The sequence below is a fragment of the Esox lucius genome, chromosome 11 (assembly GCF_011004845.1).
Source record: "Esox lucius isolate fEsoLuc1 chromosome 11, fEsoLuc1.pri, whole genome shotgun sequence".
Classification (NCBI taxonomy): domain Eukaryota; kingdom Metazoa; phylum Chordata; class Actinopteri; order Esociformes; family Esocidae; genus Esox; species Esox lucius.
This window is the reverse complement of record NC_047579.1, coordinates 37,261,753-37,277,850: the sequence shown is the minus strand read 5'-3', so window position 1 is coordinate 37,277,850 and position 16,098 is coordinate 37,261,753. Positions and strand designations below refer to the sequence as shown.

Sequence of the window (16,098 nt, the reverse complement as noted above, 5' to 3'; positions counted from 1 at the left end):
AGTACCCACACCGGGTTTCCATCCCCCTAACTATCACAGGGATCTGTATCCCTCTGTTCCCCTTGTTTTCTTGCTTATTGTTTCAGGTTCAGTGCAAGACACGTGTGTCTTGATTATATACTCATCTCATGCTGAATTGTACTAAGAGTACGCTGTTGTGTCTCACAGTATGTAAATCTAATTTAAGTATTTCAAGTTCCTTTCATCCTTGAGATTGCTTCCCATCTCCTCATGTACTCATGACAGATGGCACTGAGTCTCTGGTGAAGATTGTTAAGATGTTTTCCAAGGGTTTAGTGAAAATGTTAGACATTCTTTATCGCTCACAGTGGGTCTGCTTGGTATTTATGGCATCATATTCTCATGAAACTTGATATAAATGTATATAATAGGATTAACTTGGTAGGGTCCAGCCTTCCATAAAGATTAAAAACGTGGTCCAGTTTGGTCTTAATCATATGGGTGTGTGGTAACACATCATGCCCGCATTAAAAGTCCTGTCCAAGGCACTCAGAAGAAAAGTTATTGATGCCCATAAATCTGGAAGGAGTTACAATGCCATTTCCAAACAATTCGAAGTACATAATTCCAATGTTGACAGATCATCTACAAATGGAGAAAATTCCAGACCAATGGCCATCTAAATAGGACAAGTTGTCCCACAACATTCAGCCCAGAATCTGAACAAAAGATGCTCATAGAGAATGTAGATGGTGGCATTATGGTTTGGGGCTGCTTTGCTGCCTCATGGCCAACTTGTCATAATTGAGGTAACCAGGAATGTGAGGCTGTCCATCAAAAACCTGAAACGGAACCAAACATGGATCTTGCAATAGGACAATGATCCAAAACTCACACGCAAAGCAATAGCATAATGCAAAAAACAAGTATTATGGTATGGTAGAGTCAAAAACCCTATGTTCAGAAATGTGTTTCATCACTAGAGCTTGCTCCTTTAAAATATGCTAATATCTGATAAACTGACTTTGTCTGTTGGTTTTTACTACTAAAAAAAATGGTGATAGACAAATAATTACAAATAAACCAATTGTGGATGAATGTGCTAGGTTCTTTTTGATACGCCGCATACAATGTAAGGAGGCATATGATATACATAGTGATTAACCCCTTTAACAACGGTTGTTGATCTGCCTGCTTGCCTGCCTGTCTATCTACCTACCGGAACTATTGCACAGGAATTCCTCCAACTATAGGTTCCCCTCAGGCTGCGGTAGGAGTGCCAGTCGGACAGTCAGGGTTTTATTGCAGCGCCATCATGGAGCAAAGTCCGACAGTCCAACACTGGGGCCTACTGACAGCAAAGGTCCTGCTGTGTCTGCCTGTCTCTCTCCTTGTCCGTCCGGCTCCCTCCGGCTGTGAGAAAGAGGCCAGGGTGACTAGGCATTCCCCGCTCCGTCCAAAATGAACGTACACCAGGGCCACTTCCATGCGGACCAGGCCTTCCAACAGTCCCAGCTCCTGGGCCGACACCACAGTGGTTACCCGCAGGATCTGTTGTCCTCGGAGGGATTGCATACATGTGAGTACTGCTACTGGTCTTGATGAGTCCTTTTACTGTTAATTTTATTTGTACTGTACATGTTAATGTCACTGGAATAGTGATTGTTAGTGTTGTTTGTAATGTGCATGTTACTGTCACTAATATGGTTATTGTTAATGTTATTTGTACTGTACATGATAATGTCACTGGTGTAGTTATTGTTACTGTTATCAGTACTGTACATTACTGTCACAGTGTTTGTTACTGTTCATGTTACTGTCACTGGTATAGTTGTTGTTACTGTTCATGTTATTGATTCTAACATGGGCTGTTCATGTCGGTTCATGTTATTACCGGTACTGTTACTACCACTAATTTGTATAACTGTTTCAAAGTCATTGGGCCTCATTCACCAATATCTTCCTATGTTTTTTTCTTATATTCTTTCTTGAGAAAAGTCTATGTCAGATTTAAGTGCTCTTAAACCGCATAATTGTTCGCACCTATGTTCTTACAGTATAATAATAAACATAATGATGAATCCCATACAGTTCATAGATGCTGTTTGTTGTGGAAGTAAACTTCATAAGAAACGTTAATCAGTTAAACACAATGCTTAATGGTGTCTAGCTAAATATTCAAGCTTGGCGTGATGTTAATGCATGAAGAAATGATCCATTTTATGACAAAGTAGTAAGAAACTGTAGAATTGAAGAAAATGCAATAACTAATTATTTGGCACACAGGACTCAAACATGCATAAGTGTTCTCTTGTGTGTGAGTTGATTATGTTCGTACCTACGAACAAATCCAAAATACGAAAACATTGGTGAATGTCAGAATCTTTGTGGAATCTGCACAAGTGGGTTTTAACGGTTGGTGAATGAGGCCCATTGGTACTGTGAATTTTACTGTTACTGGTACTATAACTATTATTGATATAGTGATTGTTACTGGGTTAATGTTATTACCTGCCATTGATGCCGCACCAGATTGGTATGATCACCTCCTCATATCCTCTGGTATAACCTGTCCAGCCTGTTTGTTCATGATATGATGGTATAACCTGACAGTCCAGTCTGTTTGTTCATGATATGATGGCATAACCTGACAGTCCAGTCTGTTTGTTCATGATATGATGGTATAACCTGACAGTCCAGTCTGTTTGTTCATGATATGATGGTATAACCTGACAGTCCAGCCTGTTTGTTCATGATATGATGGCATAACCTGACAGTCCAGTCTGTTTGTTCATGATATGATGGTATAACCTGACAGTCCAGTCTGTTTGTTCATGATATGATGGTATAACCTGACAGTCCAGTCTGTTTGTTCATGATTTGACCCAACCTGTCAGGCTGCTGATATTGGACAGCACAGGGTGGAACCGCACTTGATCACAGAACCTTAAAGACATCCACTGATATGACTGCAACTTCCTGAAGACTGCTTCCCTAAGAGACCTTACACTTTTAATAACCCGGTATTCATCAGCTTATTGACCTGGCAGAGACTGATAAATAATCCTGTCTGTCATCATAATTTCCATTGCTCAACACACTTCTGAGATTGACAGTGAATTGTAAGGGTCATATGGTTTACAGTTCTAGCCAATCAGTCTGCGTGATAAGAGGCCTGTGTTGTAGACTGCAACACCTTCAGAGATCTTGGCCTCCTGTCTAATGGACAATAAACCAGGCCAGGGCTCATGTTCAGAGAATGTTCTGAACTAGGAGTGCTGATGTTGGGCCAATAATGAAAGAGAAAGCATGGACTTTGCCTGTGTGTGTGTGTGTGTGTTTGTCTGTGTGTTTCTAGGCTAATAATATTATAGGGACAAAAATCAAAAAAATGTAAGAGTAAAAGTTAGAATTAGTAAAAATGAGTAAAAATCTTTTAAATAGCTAAGCAAATGTGTGTGTTTCTGTGTGTGTGTGTATATGTATATATGTGTGAGCATCTGTGCGTGGAAACAGTTTGGCCTTTTAAATCATAAGGGACAAAAGTGGCCAGAGGGGTGACCAAAGTTTTAACTGATCTAGGATCTGGTCAGGTAATTATATTCAACATACTGTAAAAGCCTCCACTGATTCTGTTTCAGCAGCACTCTGAGATGCAGTGTCGATTCAAACCCTTTACAAAGGGAACAACAGGGATCTCATCCTCAGTTGGTCCTCCTGCTTCATGAAGTTGGGCCGAGGTCAATTGAAAAGTATATGTACAAAAACCTGCCCATTCTCTTGTGGACAGGCTTAGTCAATGGTTCCTAATCTCTTTCTGCAACTGTCCCAACTACTGGAATTGGACCGGCACTGAGGACGGCTGAAGCGCCCCTCACATGTGCATTTAACCAGCATGCTTATGGTGACATGAGTCTTCTTATGTACCCCATGTGGATTGGTCAAGTACCCCCAGGGGCCTTGTTGCCTTTGGTTGGGGACCACTGGAACTGTATTGGCATCGTAGATCACCATGAGATAATGAGCAGTATTACTCACAGTGCTTTTGACTAGTCATCAACCGGCAAACACACTGCCTGCAAGCATCGGTGGAGAACAGAATCTCGTCAGGGGGGCTGAGGCTGTGTCGTGGGGGCTGCAACATCTCTACTTCCCACTGCATGTGGCCATGGGGGTGGATCCCTTATTCTGGTTCTGATCCTTGTTTTGTTTAATCTTTTAACGGCTATGGATTTTCTACAAAATGTAATCAGTGTTCAAACAATTACACAATATTTTATTTCCATTGAGTGCACTGACAACTCTCGGTCAGCCTCCTACATTTTGTGCACCTGCTGAATTAACTGTGAATTAATGTGAATTGGACCCAGTCCTGTCCCGAACCCCAGGACAGGTGCAACAAGTTAAAGCCTTCCCCTCTCCCATCTCCTCTCCAGCTCAGGAGCTGAAAGCAGAACCAGAGGCCGGGCCAGATCATCCGGAGGGCTGCCCCGTGTGCGGGGACAGGGTGTCTGGCTATCACTACGGCCTGCTCACCTGCGAGAGCTGTAAGGTACAGTGAGCCCAGTCGGTTCCCATCCATTGTTAGCGCACCGCAGACCTGCTTGGATCAGTGGCCTTGTGTTGTGAGGATGTGCCTAGCCGGCGTGAATTAACCAATGGCGGCTCTAGCCTTTTAGGGGCCCTGTGCAAAATTTGATTTGGGGCCCCCTCTCCCCTAGCGGCTGTTGGCTCCCTAGCAGTCGGTGGCCCTTAGCGTCCGCTTATGTCTCTTATGCCTAGAACCGGCCCTGGATGTAACCAAGCTGTTGGCACCAAATCTTTTTGAAAGTGAGCCTTTAGTAGTCGATGGGTGGGACTTGGCTGAGTGTTTCTTTTCTTTGAGTTTTAGCTGATTGAAATATTGCCAGGGCTGGCTTCAGATTGAGCAGTGTTTCCAACATTTCATGTAAACAAACACTCTGTTACATCCAGTCTAGCCAGCCAGTTCATAATGCAAAGGAAAAGCTAACCAGCTAATGACATACAACATGCTAATGTGCTGGGAATTAGTCAGAACGTCCTTTTTGTCTAAAGTTTGAGGATGTTTCCCACCAGAGTTTCTGAAAAGGTGTCTGGAAATTAGATGAGTCAATATGACAGGTGGCAGCTTCTTAGCCACTGGCAAATCCCCATTCCACACATCGAGGGCCCTGCAGCTCAGCTGAGTCATCGTCGTTAGGGGTTTGAGCCCCAGCCGTGGCATACCGACTGTGCCCATTGTAAGGGGCCATCTGAATTGGCTCAGCACTGTCCGGGGAGGGTGGCAGGGATGTCTGTCAGGTTTACCTTATTGGTGGGTCGGCCACCCTGCTAGCAGTTGCTGATACTGGGCATATCCATATACACAAATTGTGTATAAATCAAAGTATGTATTTGAATTTTGGAAACTGCCTAAAATGACCCCAAACCTACTATATGCCTCCACCCCCTCTCTGCAGGGTTTCTTTAAACGATCGGTACAGAACAACAAGCGTTATGCCTGTGCAGAGAGACAGAACTGTCCCATGAACCCCTCCCAGAGGAAACGCTGCCCCTACTGCCGCTTCCAGAAGTGTCTGGCCGTGGGCATGAAGAGAGAGGGTATACACACACACACACACACACACACACACACACACACACACACGCGCACGCAATACTTTTTACCAAACTCATTTGAGGTCTCAGCCATTCAGAGCAGTAGAATTAGTGGGTAATTATTTCCTAGTGGACTTTCACATTTCCAAGGAATGACAGTTCTCTCACATAATAATAATGTAATAATAGAGTAATATAGTTTAAACATATTCACAGCTGTGCATTGCTCTCTGGTCCCACAGCAGTGAGAGCAGACCGAATGAGAGGTGGTCGGAACAAGTTTGGCCCCTTGTATCGACGAGACCGGCAGATGAAACAGCAGAGAAGGCTGTGCCACCAGCAGCCACAGCAACCCGACACCGCCCCCTACAGGATCAAACTGGACAGCACACAACCCCACAGACCATCCAGCCTGCACCTAATGTCCAGTCACATGTCAGCGCTCCGGCCCTCTGACCATTTCCACCAATCCCCGGCCTATCACTCCAATATGGGCCAATCAGAGCTCACCACCATGCCTCTGGACTGCACCATGAGCCGGGACAGGGCGTCTGTAGCCCCTCCCCAGTCTCCGCCTTACCCTGGGCGGTACCATGGGGCCTTTCACGAGGGGGCGTTGGAATACCCGCAGGAGAAAAGGGAGATGTTGCCTTACTGCTGCGGCCTATCTCCTTCTGCCCCACACACACCTAACCGGCTACTCACCCCACCTACATCCACACCAAGCTCCACCCCAACCCCCCCGTCAACCGCCCCCGCGCCTAGCTTCCTGGCCCAGCTCCTGGAGGGAGAGCCGGATGAGCGCCAGCTGTGTGCCAAGGTGCTGGCCGTCCTCCAGAGAGAGCAGGCGGGCCGTGGAAAACACGACCGCCTCAACACCTTCAGTATCATGTGTAAAATGGCCGACCAGACACTGTTCGGGTTGGTGGAATGGTCCAGGAACAGTGCACTCTTCAAGGAACTCAAGGTAGCGTCCCACAAAATCACTCCTATTTCTGCACTTTTGGGGGGACCAAAAAACATTGCCGTTCAAACTGATGTTTCCCTTATGTCTAGCCCTAACCCTAAATTCCTAACATCTAATTTATGACCCTAACCCCAATGGCCTAATCCTAACCATAAGTTTGACCAGAAAGAAATCTCTATAGCCTTTCCTTGTTTTTCCTATCCTTTCAGGGATTATAAATCAAGACACAGAAACTGCTCATTGGTCAATCAAAATGTATTTTTTTATTTAGCATTTTCATTCAGGTGATTCGAACAGTCAATACAAAGAAATTATTTCTTCAAAACAAAAATTCTAAACCCAACGAGCAATGTGTAACTGACTATTCGGACGGTGGTGACGTGAAATGGTGGTGTTCCTGATGATGGCTCTTTAAAGGTGGAGGACCAGATGGTGTTGCTGCAGAGCTGTTGGAGTGAGCTGCTGGTCCTTGATCACCTGTGTCGCCAGGTGGCCTACAGCAGGGAGGGCTGCATCTACCTGGTCACAGGACAACAGGTAGCTCGCCATCCTAACTACTGACATAACAATCCTCCTTTTTACCTTCTCCCTTGCCTCCTTACTTTCTCCGACCTCTTCCTCGGTGCAGCTCATCGACGTACTCATACCTTATTGGTTGATTCACAACAGAGAAGTTTGAACATCTCGTGTAGTCCGAGTAGTCAGAGCGATAGATGCAGTGGGAGAGACATGGGGACGGTCTGAGAATTTGAAAGGCCTGGATGCTGTTGACAGTCTGGAAGTTCCACTCCACTGGTCGTAAATGTCTGTCTATATGATGCAGATCGAGGTTTCCAACATCCTGACCCAGGCGGGCGCCACTCTGATCGGTCTGGTGTCCAGGACCCAGGACCTAGTGGTCAAACTCAAGGCCCTTCACCTGGACACTCAGGAGTTTGTGTGCCTCAAATATCTGGTCCTGTTCAACCCCGGTAAGTTAATCCTCCGGTTGCACTGATCGGCGTTCCTCTTGGCTCTGCTCTGGGGCAGGGTTTCCCAAACCCCTCTACATTGTCCCCAGACGTTTTGTATCTTGATTTTAACCCTTAAGTGGCAAAGCCTAACCTAATCACACTTTTGACTTAAAGAATCAGCTGTGGCAGATAAGAGTTGAAACCCAAATATAAGATGCTGAAGGAGGTCTAAAGTGGGGTTTCGGGAACCCTGTTCTAGATCACTGGTCCTGGTCCCAGTCACTCGCTGATGCATTCCCGAAGGCAGGGGATCCACTCCGAAAGCCGATCATTTGATTTATTAATCCATTATAACAGCTTTATTGTATGTTGCCATTATGAAATGCTACCGATTGACTAATGCCAAACTTTCCAAAACTGCCAGTCAGCAGAAGTCCATTCAGCTGTCCAACTAGCTGTCCAATAATTTCCCACTGGTTTCCACTAGCAATCCGCTAACTAAGTGCTTGTCCTCCAACCTTTAGACGTGAAGTCTGTGCAGAACCGCCGGCAGGTGGAGCAGACCCAGGAGAAGGTGAACCGCACCCTGATGGACCACACCCTCTACACCCACCCAGGTCACTCCGACAAATTCGGCCAGCTGCTGCTCCGCCTGCCGGAGATCCGAAGTATCAGCCTGCAGGTGGAGGAGTATCTGTACCAGCGCCACCTGCTGGGAGACCTGCCTTGCAACTCCCTGCTGACTGAGATGCTGCATGCAAAACACAGCTGAATGACGCCCTGCTCAGAGATCCTGAACGCTTAACGACGCCCTAACCAGAGATCCTGAACAGTGAACGACGCCCTGTCCTACTCAGAGAACATGAACACTAAACATAGACAAACGAAACCCTGTCCTACTCAGAGATCCTGAACCCTAAACAAACACCTTGTGAGCAGGGAAGGGGGGAAGTTTCCTTCACCTGTTTGCTCTTCATTTGGCACCACACAGAAAACGACTCATTGAATTAGACCAATGAGAAACACTTAAGCCTCTGTTGTAAACGCGTTTCGCTGTGGAAAACGTGCTTAATGAACAGATTCAAGTGTTCCTACTCTTTTAAAGCATCCCCTCTTCACTCGATCCAGAGGCCCAGGACCTGATCAACTACCAGTAATCTGCCCACCATGACCATAACCTTCACTGTTGGCTGATACTGTCCCCTGCCAGTTAGGATCAGACGTACATATTGTAACCTTTAAGGTTATAAGATTTCATCCGATCCCGGATGTAAGGGGCGGTTAGGAACAATCTCTGCTGACTGTGTGAAATGCAATTGATCATTACCTGTTATTCAGGTCAGTATTACATTATTCAATCTCCCACTGAATTTAATACTCCAAGTAAACAGTATCAGTATTCTGTCCCTGCCGTATGTTCTCTTCCACTATGCTGAACTCATACACGTCACATTTATAGTCATTTCAAATCTGTATGCATGTCAGTTTGTGAAGCAGAAATCTGGATTAAAATTTCTGACAGATGTGTGTGTCTCACTGCACTGAACCTTAGGTAGTGTTTCCCAATCCCAGTCCCAGGGACCCAATGGGGTGCATGTTTTTGTCGTAGCACTCACACACCTGATTCAAATTAAAAACGATAGTTTGATTACGTCAATCAAGTATGTAAGTGGTAGGGCATTTAAAACAGGTGTGTGAGTGCTAGGGCAAAAACAAAAACATGAAACATTTGGGTCCCGAGGACCAGGATTGGGAAAAACAGCCTTTGAAGATTAGAGTTTCAGTCACATCAGACTAGTTCCATATCCATCATACTATTGGGGCAATGCAGACAAAACAATGACAATAGACAATGCAGAACATGAAAAAACAACAACTTGGTCATCATGGTTTCACTTTGAACGAACAACTTCGAAAGACTTCAGGACTTCAGTAGAGCCAGTGCCTTTGGAAAACATTCAGACCCCTTCATTTTCTCCACATTTTGTTGTGTTACAGACTAAATGTATAATTTATATAAAAAGAAAAGTATTAATCAATTAAGATAATACTCCATAATGACAAAGCAAATTTCTTTTTAGAAATATACGCCAACTTATCGAAATTGGCACACATCTCTGCCTGTGTGCCTTTTTTAGAACTGTCCATTTTATAGGGTATAATTGGATTGAATGTTGAAAAATCACTTACATTCCCTGATGAAAGTAGTTAAAATTGAGGCCGTTCAAAAAACTGCAAAGTACAAACATTAATCAAAATGGATTGTGTTTAGGACTGCTGTGGTATGCCTCCAAAATAAAAACTGCTGCTTGTTCAAAGTAGGGTAATGACAAAAACAGATGAGCATGATGTAAATTAAAGTTGTAATGGCGATTTGTAAAAGGATTTTATTAGCCTGGCCCAGTTGCCTGCGTTTCATTTGCAATCAGGAACAACTTTTGAAAGCAACACCAATGCTCCACATCAATGTGGTTGTAACTGGGCAAAAAAAAATAATCAGACAGACAGAAATTCTATGAAATTAACATGTGACTCACCACCTTAACCGAAGAACGAACATAAATAATATATTAGAATCTGAAACTAAACATCAAATCATCCTTCTAAAGTTTACCCCATACATTCACCTTGGGAATACCTGACTGACTGCCTACAGACGAATTGCACAGAATCCAGTTATAGATTAACTATCACACGCACACACACACACCTCTTCTACAAACAGATATTACATAAATCGTGCACACGCACATGCTCGCATACACACACACACACACACCAACCTACATTTCCACTGTCAGCCGTACACTTGATAAATGCATTTTTTTTTGTCAAACAAAATGAATTTCACATATGAATTTTAAGAACATGTTGCCGTGGTTGGCAGTAAGTGATGTGAAACAGAACTGGGGAGTGGACAGCTGGCTCACCTCAGAGAGAAACACACAACGCCCTGCAGACCTGGGTTTATACAGTCCTTCATCCATAGGTAAAACACACCGTATGTGTGTGTGTGTGTGTGTGACTATTATCTTAAATGACACAACCTGTTAGATATTGTCCTTTAGGGTTTATTTGTCCCTAGATTGTGGAGAATTCGGCATGACTCTTGACAGTTTCTTCTCATTCTCTCTTTCACGCTGTTCTCCCACACACCGCACTAGTAATAAAGCAGCAGGCTAGCTTATTCATAGCTTACAAAGTTCAGCTTGTTTGTACAAATCATTGTCAAAAAAGAAAGAAATCAGCAATAAAAAGCATTCATATATATTAAATCCTCATTCATTTTCTATCTTTGTCTCTCTACACAATTGGGAATACAGGGTAACGCTAAGCAAAGAACCCGGTCACTTTTTCCAGTTTCATTCATTAAGTATGGCGTTATTCTCAGGAAACAAACTAAAGCAAGGTAAGACGAATAGAGAAAATCGGATCAAGTTCAGTTCTTGATTCTGCTCGCAAAGGCCCAAAGCACACTGTCAAAAGTAGCAATATAAAAAAAAACATCCAGATGTCTACAGCTGAAGTATAGTTGGAGTTGGGCGATATAAAAAAAAAACATCCAGATGTCTACAGCTGAAGTACAGTAGGAGTTGGGCGGAGTCCTTAATACCGCTCTGACCAACAGGCACGGCAGCCACTCAGAGTGCTGGAGCCCTCGGTGGACCCGCCTGCTACTGTACCTCGCTATACTCGACTGGCCAATGGTGACACACCCAGGGGAGACGAGTGGTTAGGGTGTGTCCTACATTCATGAGAGAGCAGTTTGCTAAGGATTTCATTCAGCTTCAGAGGCAGTAGATGGGTGGAGAAATAGCCCTGGAATTAAATGACAAGAAAGAACAGATGACAGAAAGGAAAGAGAGGGAGATTGATTGTCAGGGAGAGGCAGTAGAACAGACTGGGGGCAGTCAGCGAGAGGCAATAGGACCTGGGAGGAGTCGGAGAGGCATCAGGATGGGGGAGTCAGGGACCCAGGGAAGAGGGACCCTGTAGATCTGATGAAGCCCAGTTCATCCAGACAGTTCCAGTCAAATCCCATCATTGTTTATGTCGTCATCATTCTTTTTTTTACAATCTACATAAATCAGGTCTTGCGGCCCAATCAGAGACACTGTGGGTTCCAGACAGGGCCCTAAATGGCTGCAGTAGTGGTGATTGATTGTGACATGTACCAATGTCCCCACATATAGAGCCAACCAGGTTCATATTCATTAGTGCACACCCTAGCAAACCATTTTGAATTGGAAATGAACAACGACAAAAAGTAGCACTTCTCATTTGACAAATTCAGACAGTCCCTACTCGTCTCTGTTTGCTTCTTGGTAAATAGGACCCAGGTTGGTCTTAATGTGGCAGAGACCAGAAGGCTGGACCGGGTTAAAGGGCCAGGCATTTTGAATTGATGCCAGTGTCATTCATTCATTTTAGATACTCCAGGCTTACTGAATTAAGTCTCCAAAACACCACAACCCACTCTTTGACGCACCAACAGAAAGGAGAAAAGTGCTAGGGGTGTTGATTGGGTGAAGGAGGAGGGGCCCTTAACTTCCTTTCACCAAACCCCGCCCCCTTCACTGAAAGGCCAGTGTTATTATTTGGGTGTCCCCAGCTTCTTTGGGGTGACCGGGCGCTTGCTCTGCCACAGGTGACCCGGGATGGTGAAGGCGTCAACGCTCATGGACATGGTTTTGGACGGGATGGTGGTGAACTGTTTGCGGTCCGAGTTGTACTTGTAGATAGACTCCACCATGTCGGTGCTGATGACGCGTGGCCCGATGCCTGTGAGACGCACCATCTCCTCGGTCTCCGGGTTCATGGTGTAGACTGCCCGGAACTGGCAGCTGGAGTCACGGAATAGGATCAGGAAGTGGTTGGCCTGGCACTTCTCCATCTCCTGTGACACAGGGTAGCCGGAAATAAAACAATGTTAAATATACTGATATTGGCAATGCTGAGAGAGCGAGAGGGAGTGTTGTTGTAGCAGGGAGGGGGAAACTGATCAATGAGGGTTTGTTGTTGCAGTGAGAGGAAAAAACGATCTTCAAGTTTGGGGCTGTAGCAGACTCTCTGCGAGAGTTTGTTGTTGTAGTGGAGTTGGAAAACAGATCTACAAGGGGTTTGTTGTTGTAGTGGAGTTGGAAAACAGATCTACAAGGGGTTTGTTGTTGTAGTGGAGTTGGAAAACAGATCTACAAGAGGTTTGTTATTGTAGTGGAGTTGGAAAAGAGATCTACAAGGGGTTTGTTATTGTAGTGGAGTTGGAAAAGAGATCTACAAGGGGTTTGTTATTGTAGTGGAGTTGGAAAAGAGATCTACAAGGGGTTTGTTATTGTAGTGGAGTTGGAAAAGAGATCTACAAGGGGTTTGTTATTGTAGTGGAGTTGGAAAAGAGATCTACAAGGGGTTTGTTATTGTAGTGGAGTTGGAAAAGAGATCTACAAGGGTTTGTTGTTGTAGAGGAAAGGGGGAAACAGAGTTCTGCTAGTGTTTTTTTGTTTGGGTTGCTCAGTTGCCAACCACATATCTACAGGGAGTTAATATAAAGGGTTCTGACCTCAACAATCTTGTTTTTCTGTGGTTCGTTGACCTTGCCAGCCAGACAGCAGCGAGAAATAGCATTGTGGATGATGAACTTGTTGGACTTGAAACTGGGCTCCTTGTACAGCTTGGGCCCTGGAATACACAACACAATCAACAAAAATCGACACAGCCGACCAGTCAACACAAGCCACAACAGGCGACACGCCAGAGATCAGGGCTGTCAATGTGAGCTAGACAGTTGTTTTCAGTTGAACCAGTTCAAACAGGTTCTTATGATGACACAGTATTGACAGCATGGCTTACTTCCAATATCCACACAACTTCACTACTTAAAATGAACAAATCTACTGGCCATGACATTAAGAAAATTGGAAGAGATTGTTTGGAAATGATTAAAACAAGAGGGAAGTCGTCGCTATCACAGATCAACATTGGGCTATAATCTAAAGGCTAAATATTAAACAGGACATGCATATATGTTTTTGCATGTATCAGAAAATGCCCATAATGCATCTGCCAAAATAGTGAAAAGATAGTGGAATGTTTACATATTTATTTTTGGGTGCATTCAAAAGTGCATCCTAAAACGCTGAATTTCCATTGGTTAACTTCAAATGTAAAAGCTTCGCCCTCCCTCTCCATCTGTCACAAGAGGATTTAACCATCTCTCTTCAAGTCCTTAGACAGGACAATGACAAAAGGGAAATCCCCTATCGTTTCCTGGTTGCTAAAACTCTGCACAGTCCAATCAGTAGCGATTCAGTGAGAAAAGAACCACTGAATAGTGTAGGGATTGATTGTGCCATCCAAACAAAACCTTTTTTTTGTATATAATACAGAGAGGGGGGAAAAAGTATTGGATCCCCTGCTGATGTTGTACGTTTGCCCACTCACAAAGAAATTATCAGTCTATAATTTAAAATGTAGGTTTATTTAAACAGTGACAGACAGAATAACAACAAATGTATCCAAAAAAACTTTGTGAAACTTGCTAGTGCTAGAAGTGGGCACTTGGTCTGAATCCAAACAGGTAACTCCCACAAGATGAGACCATATTTACGACACCTTTAAATTCTTGACCTGGATGCTGGTTGGCAAAAAGCTGTAGTATTTCAAACAGTATGGTAGGTCTGGTTTTGTAAACCATGGCTAAAACAGAGTACCTTTAACTGTTATAACTGGGTTGGCTACCATTTATTATATTCATAAGTCATCTTGGGTGTTAGTGGTATTATGTCAATACACCACAACTGCCCTCAGTCACTCTGTTTTGTGTCATGACAATTTCTCTTACCACACCCCCTGGGGCAATATTACATTAACATACCAGTGTATTCTGGGATGGAGGAAGGAGATGAGACCGTTGAAGCGTTCTCCCAGTCCCTCTCGCCGTTCTGATGGGCGATTCGTCCCGGTGATGGGGAGTGGGAGCGACTGTAGGAAGGCCTCGCGGGAGAGTGAGACCGACTGTGGGGGCGAGTCGGCGGAAATACAGTGTGTTTCAGTTACCGAGGTTAAATAGTGTGTTTCAGTTACCACAGATATCTGAGAGGTTAAATACAGTGTGTTTCAGTTACCACAGATACCTATGAGGTTAAATACAGTGTGTTTCAGTTACCACAGATATCTGTGAGGTTAAATACAGTGTGTTTCAGTTACCACAGATATCTGTGAGGTTAAATACAGTGTGTTTTGGTTACCACTGATATGTGAGGTTAACTACAGTGTGTTTCAGTTTCCGTAGATATCGGTGAGGTTACTACAGTGTGTTTCGGTTACCACAGATCAGCGTGAGGTTAAATACAGTGTGTTTCGGTTACCACAGATATCTGTGAGGTTAAATACAGTGTGTTTCAATTACCACATATATCTGTGAGGTTAAATACAGTGTGTTTCAATTACCATAGATATCACTGAGATTAACTAACCTGTGTTTCGTTAGCATAGATATCAGTTAGGTTACTACAGTGTGTCTTGGTTACCACAGATCAGTGTGAGGTTAACTACAGAATGTCTCGGTTACCACAGATCAGTGTGAGGTTAACTACAGCGTGTCTCAGTTACCGCAGATCTGTGAGGTGAAGCACAAATGGTTGACTGCTACCTTGGAGATTTTCTGACGGTCAGCGTCCCGCTGCTCCCAGAATCATTGGCCACGGAAGACAGGTTCATGGTGGAGTGGGAATAGACCTTGTTGAGTTTGGACCCTAATGAGACAGACAGAAGATGAAATACATCCTTTAAAAGGGTGGATTAAGTCCCTTTTCTCCCAGTGTCATCACAGCCACCACCACTGGTCAAATTCCTATCACTCGGCACACCTAACCAGGGTGCTGATACAAAGAAATGCATCGTGGGAGAAAAGTGCTTCGACTACCAAACCCAATAAGCTAAAGGCGCCTGACCAGCCACAAGTAGTCACTACTATTAGTTAGGAGGAGTTGAAGCTAGGCTTGTTGCATCAGCGCTGCCCTGTGATTGGGTGACTCAGTCACCTGCACCACTCCGGATGAGTCACTGGTCTCTTTAAGCATGATGGAGGAGCATTACGCCCGAAAGGTTTGGGTTTGCAGGGGAGCGGGGACATGTATATAGGTCCTTAACATGTCATTAAATCGTCACGTGTAGACGTGTCAACTATTTCTAATTATTCTGTGAAGAAGAAAAAAAATAGTGCACTAAAATTTCAAGTCCACTTCTCCCAAAGGTGTTAATATTTACCCATGAATCCCTTGGCCGGGCTGCGGGAGAGCATGGAATCATCCCGGAACACGGTCTTGGGCCTCTGCTTCTTGACGCCGCGGACCGTGGTGGGTTTCTGCCGCAGCACCTTGTCCAGGTCCTCCATGATCTTCAGCTGCTGTCTCCGCTCGTACTCCTGCCGCGTGAAGGTGTCTCTCCGCTGGGAGGGGGCCTCGGGAGGGGGGTCGCCGGGGGCGCGGGGCCGTTCCTCATCTCCAACACTGGACTTGTCTCCCCACCCCTCAATGTTAAACCACTCTGGACGACTACAGGTAGAGGACAAGGGGAGGGGCTTAATCAATCAATGACGCC

General features: G+C 44.6%; 2 protein-coding genes across 7 annotated transcripts in view; one reads left to right on the top strand and one right to left on the bottom strand.

The window, feature by feature from the left end:
• Positions 1–1,268: 1,268 nt before the first annotated feature.
• Positions 1,269–8,335, top strand: nr5a5 (nuclear receptor subfamily 5, group A, member 5). The gene is made up of 7 exons (XM_010892513.4): positions 1,269–1,540; positions 4,398–4,513; positions 5,442–5,583; positions 5,823–6,547; positions 6,965–7,084; positions 7,371–7,518; positions 8,025–8,335. Exons 1-7 carry the CDS (start codon positions 1,423–1,425, stop codon positions 8,270–8,272), a joined length of 1,617 nt encoding a protein of 538 aa, XP_010890815.2. The 5' UTR covers positions 1,269–1,422; the 3' UTR covers positions 8,273–8,335.
• A 1,532-nt stretch (positions 8,336–9,867) lies between these two features.
• Positions 9,868–16,098, bottom strand: part of camsap3 (calmodulin regulated spectrin-associated protein family, member 3) — a 36,320-nt gene continuing 30,089 nt past the window's right edge. For all 6 annotated transcript variants that reach the window (XM_010892514.4, XM_010892518.4, XM_010892515.4 and 3 more), the window contains 5 exons: positions 15,766–16,052; positions 15,149–15,251; positions 14,372–14,511; positions 13,058–13,176; positions 9,868–12,397 (listed from right to left, as the gene is read on the bottom strand). In XM_010892514.4, the coding sequence (XP_010890816.2) occupies positions 12,095–12,397; positions 13,058–13,176; positions 14,372–14,511; positions 15,149–15,251; positions 15,766–16,052 (952 nt within the window). In that variant the 3' untranslated portion in view covers positions 9,868–12,094. The remainder of the gene's footprint in view (positions 12,398–13,057; positions 13,177–14,371; positions 14,512–15,148; positions 15,252–15,765; positions 16,053–16,098) is intronic.

Coding starts and splice junctions, on each gene's coding strand:
- nr5a5 (XM_010892513.4), top strand. CDS start 1,423: ATGAACGTACACCAGGGCCACTTCCATGCGGACCAGGCCTTCCAACAG. Junction 4,514..5,441: donor TCACCTGCGAGAGCTGTAAG/GTACAGTGAGCC, acceptor CCCTCTCTGCAG/GGTTTCTTTAAACGATCGGT. Junction 7,519..8,024: donor TCTGGTCCTGTTCAACCCCG/GTAAGTTAATCC, acceptor TCCAACCTTTAG/ACGTGAAGTCTGTGCAGAAC.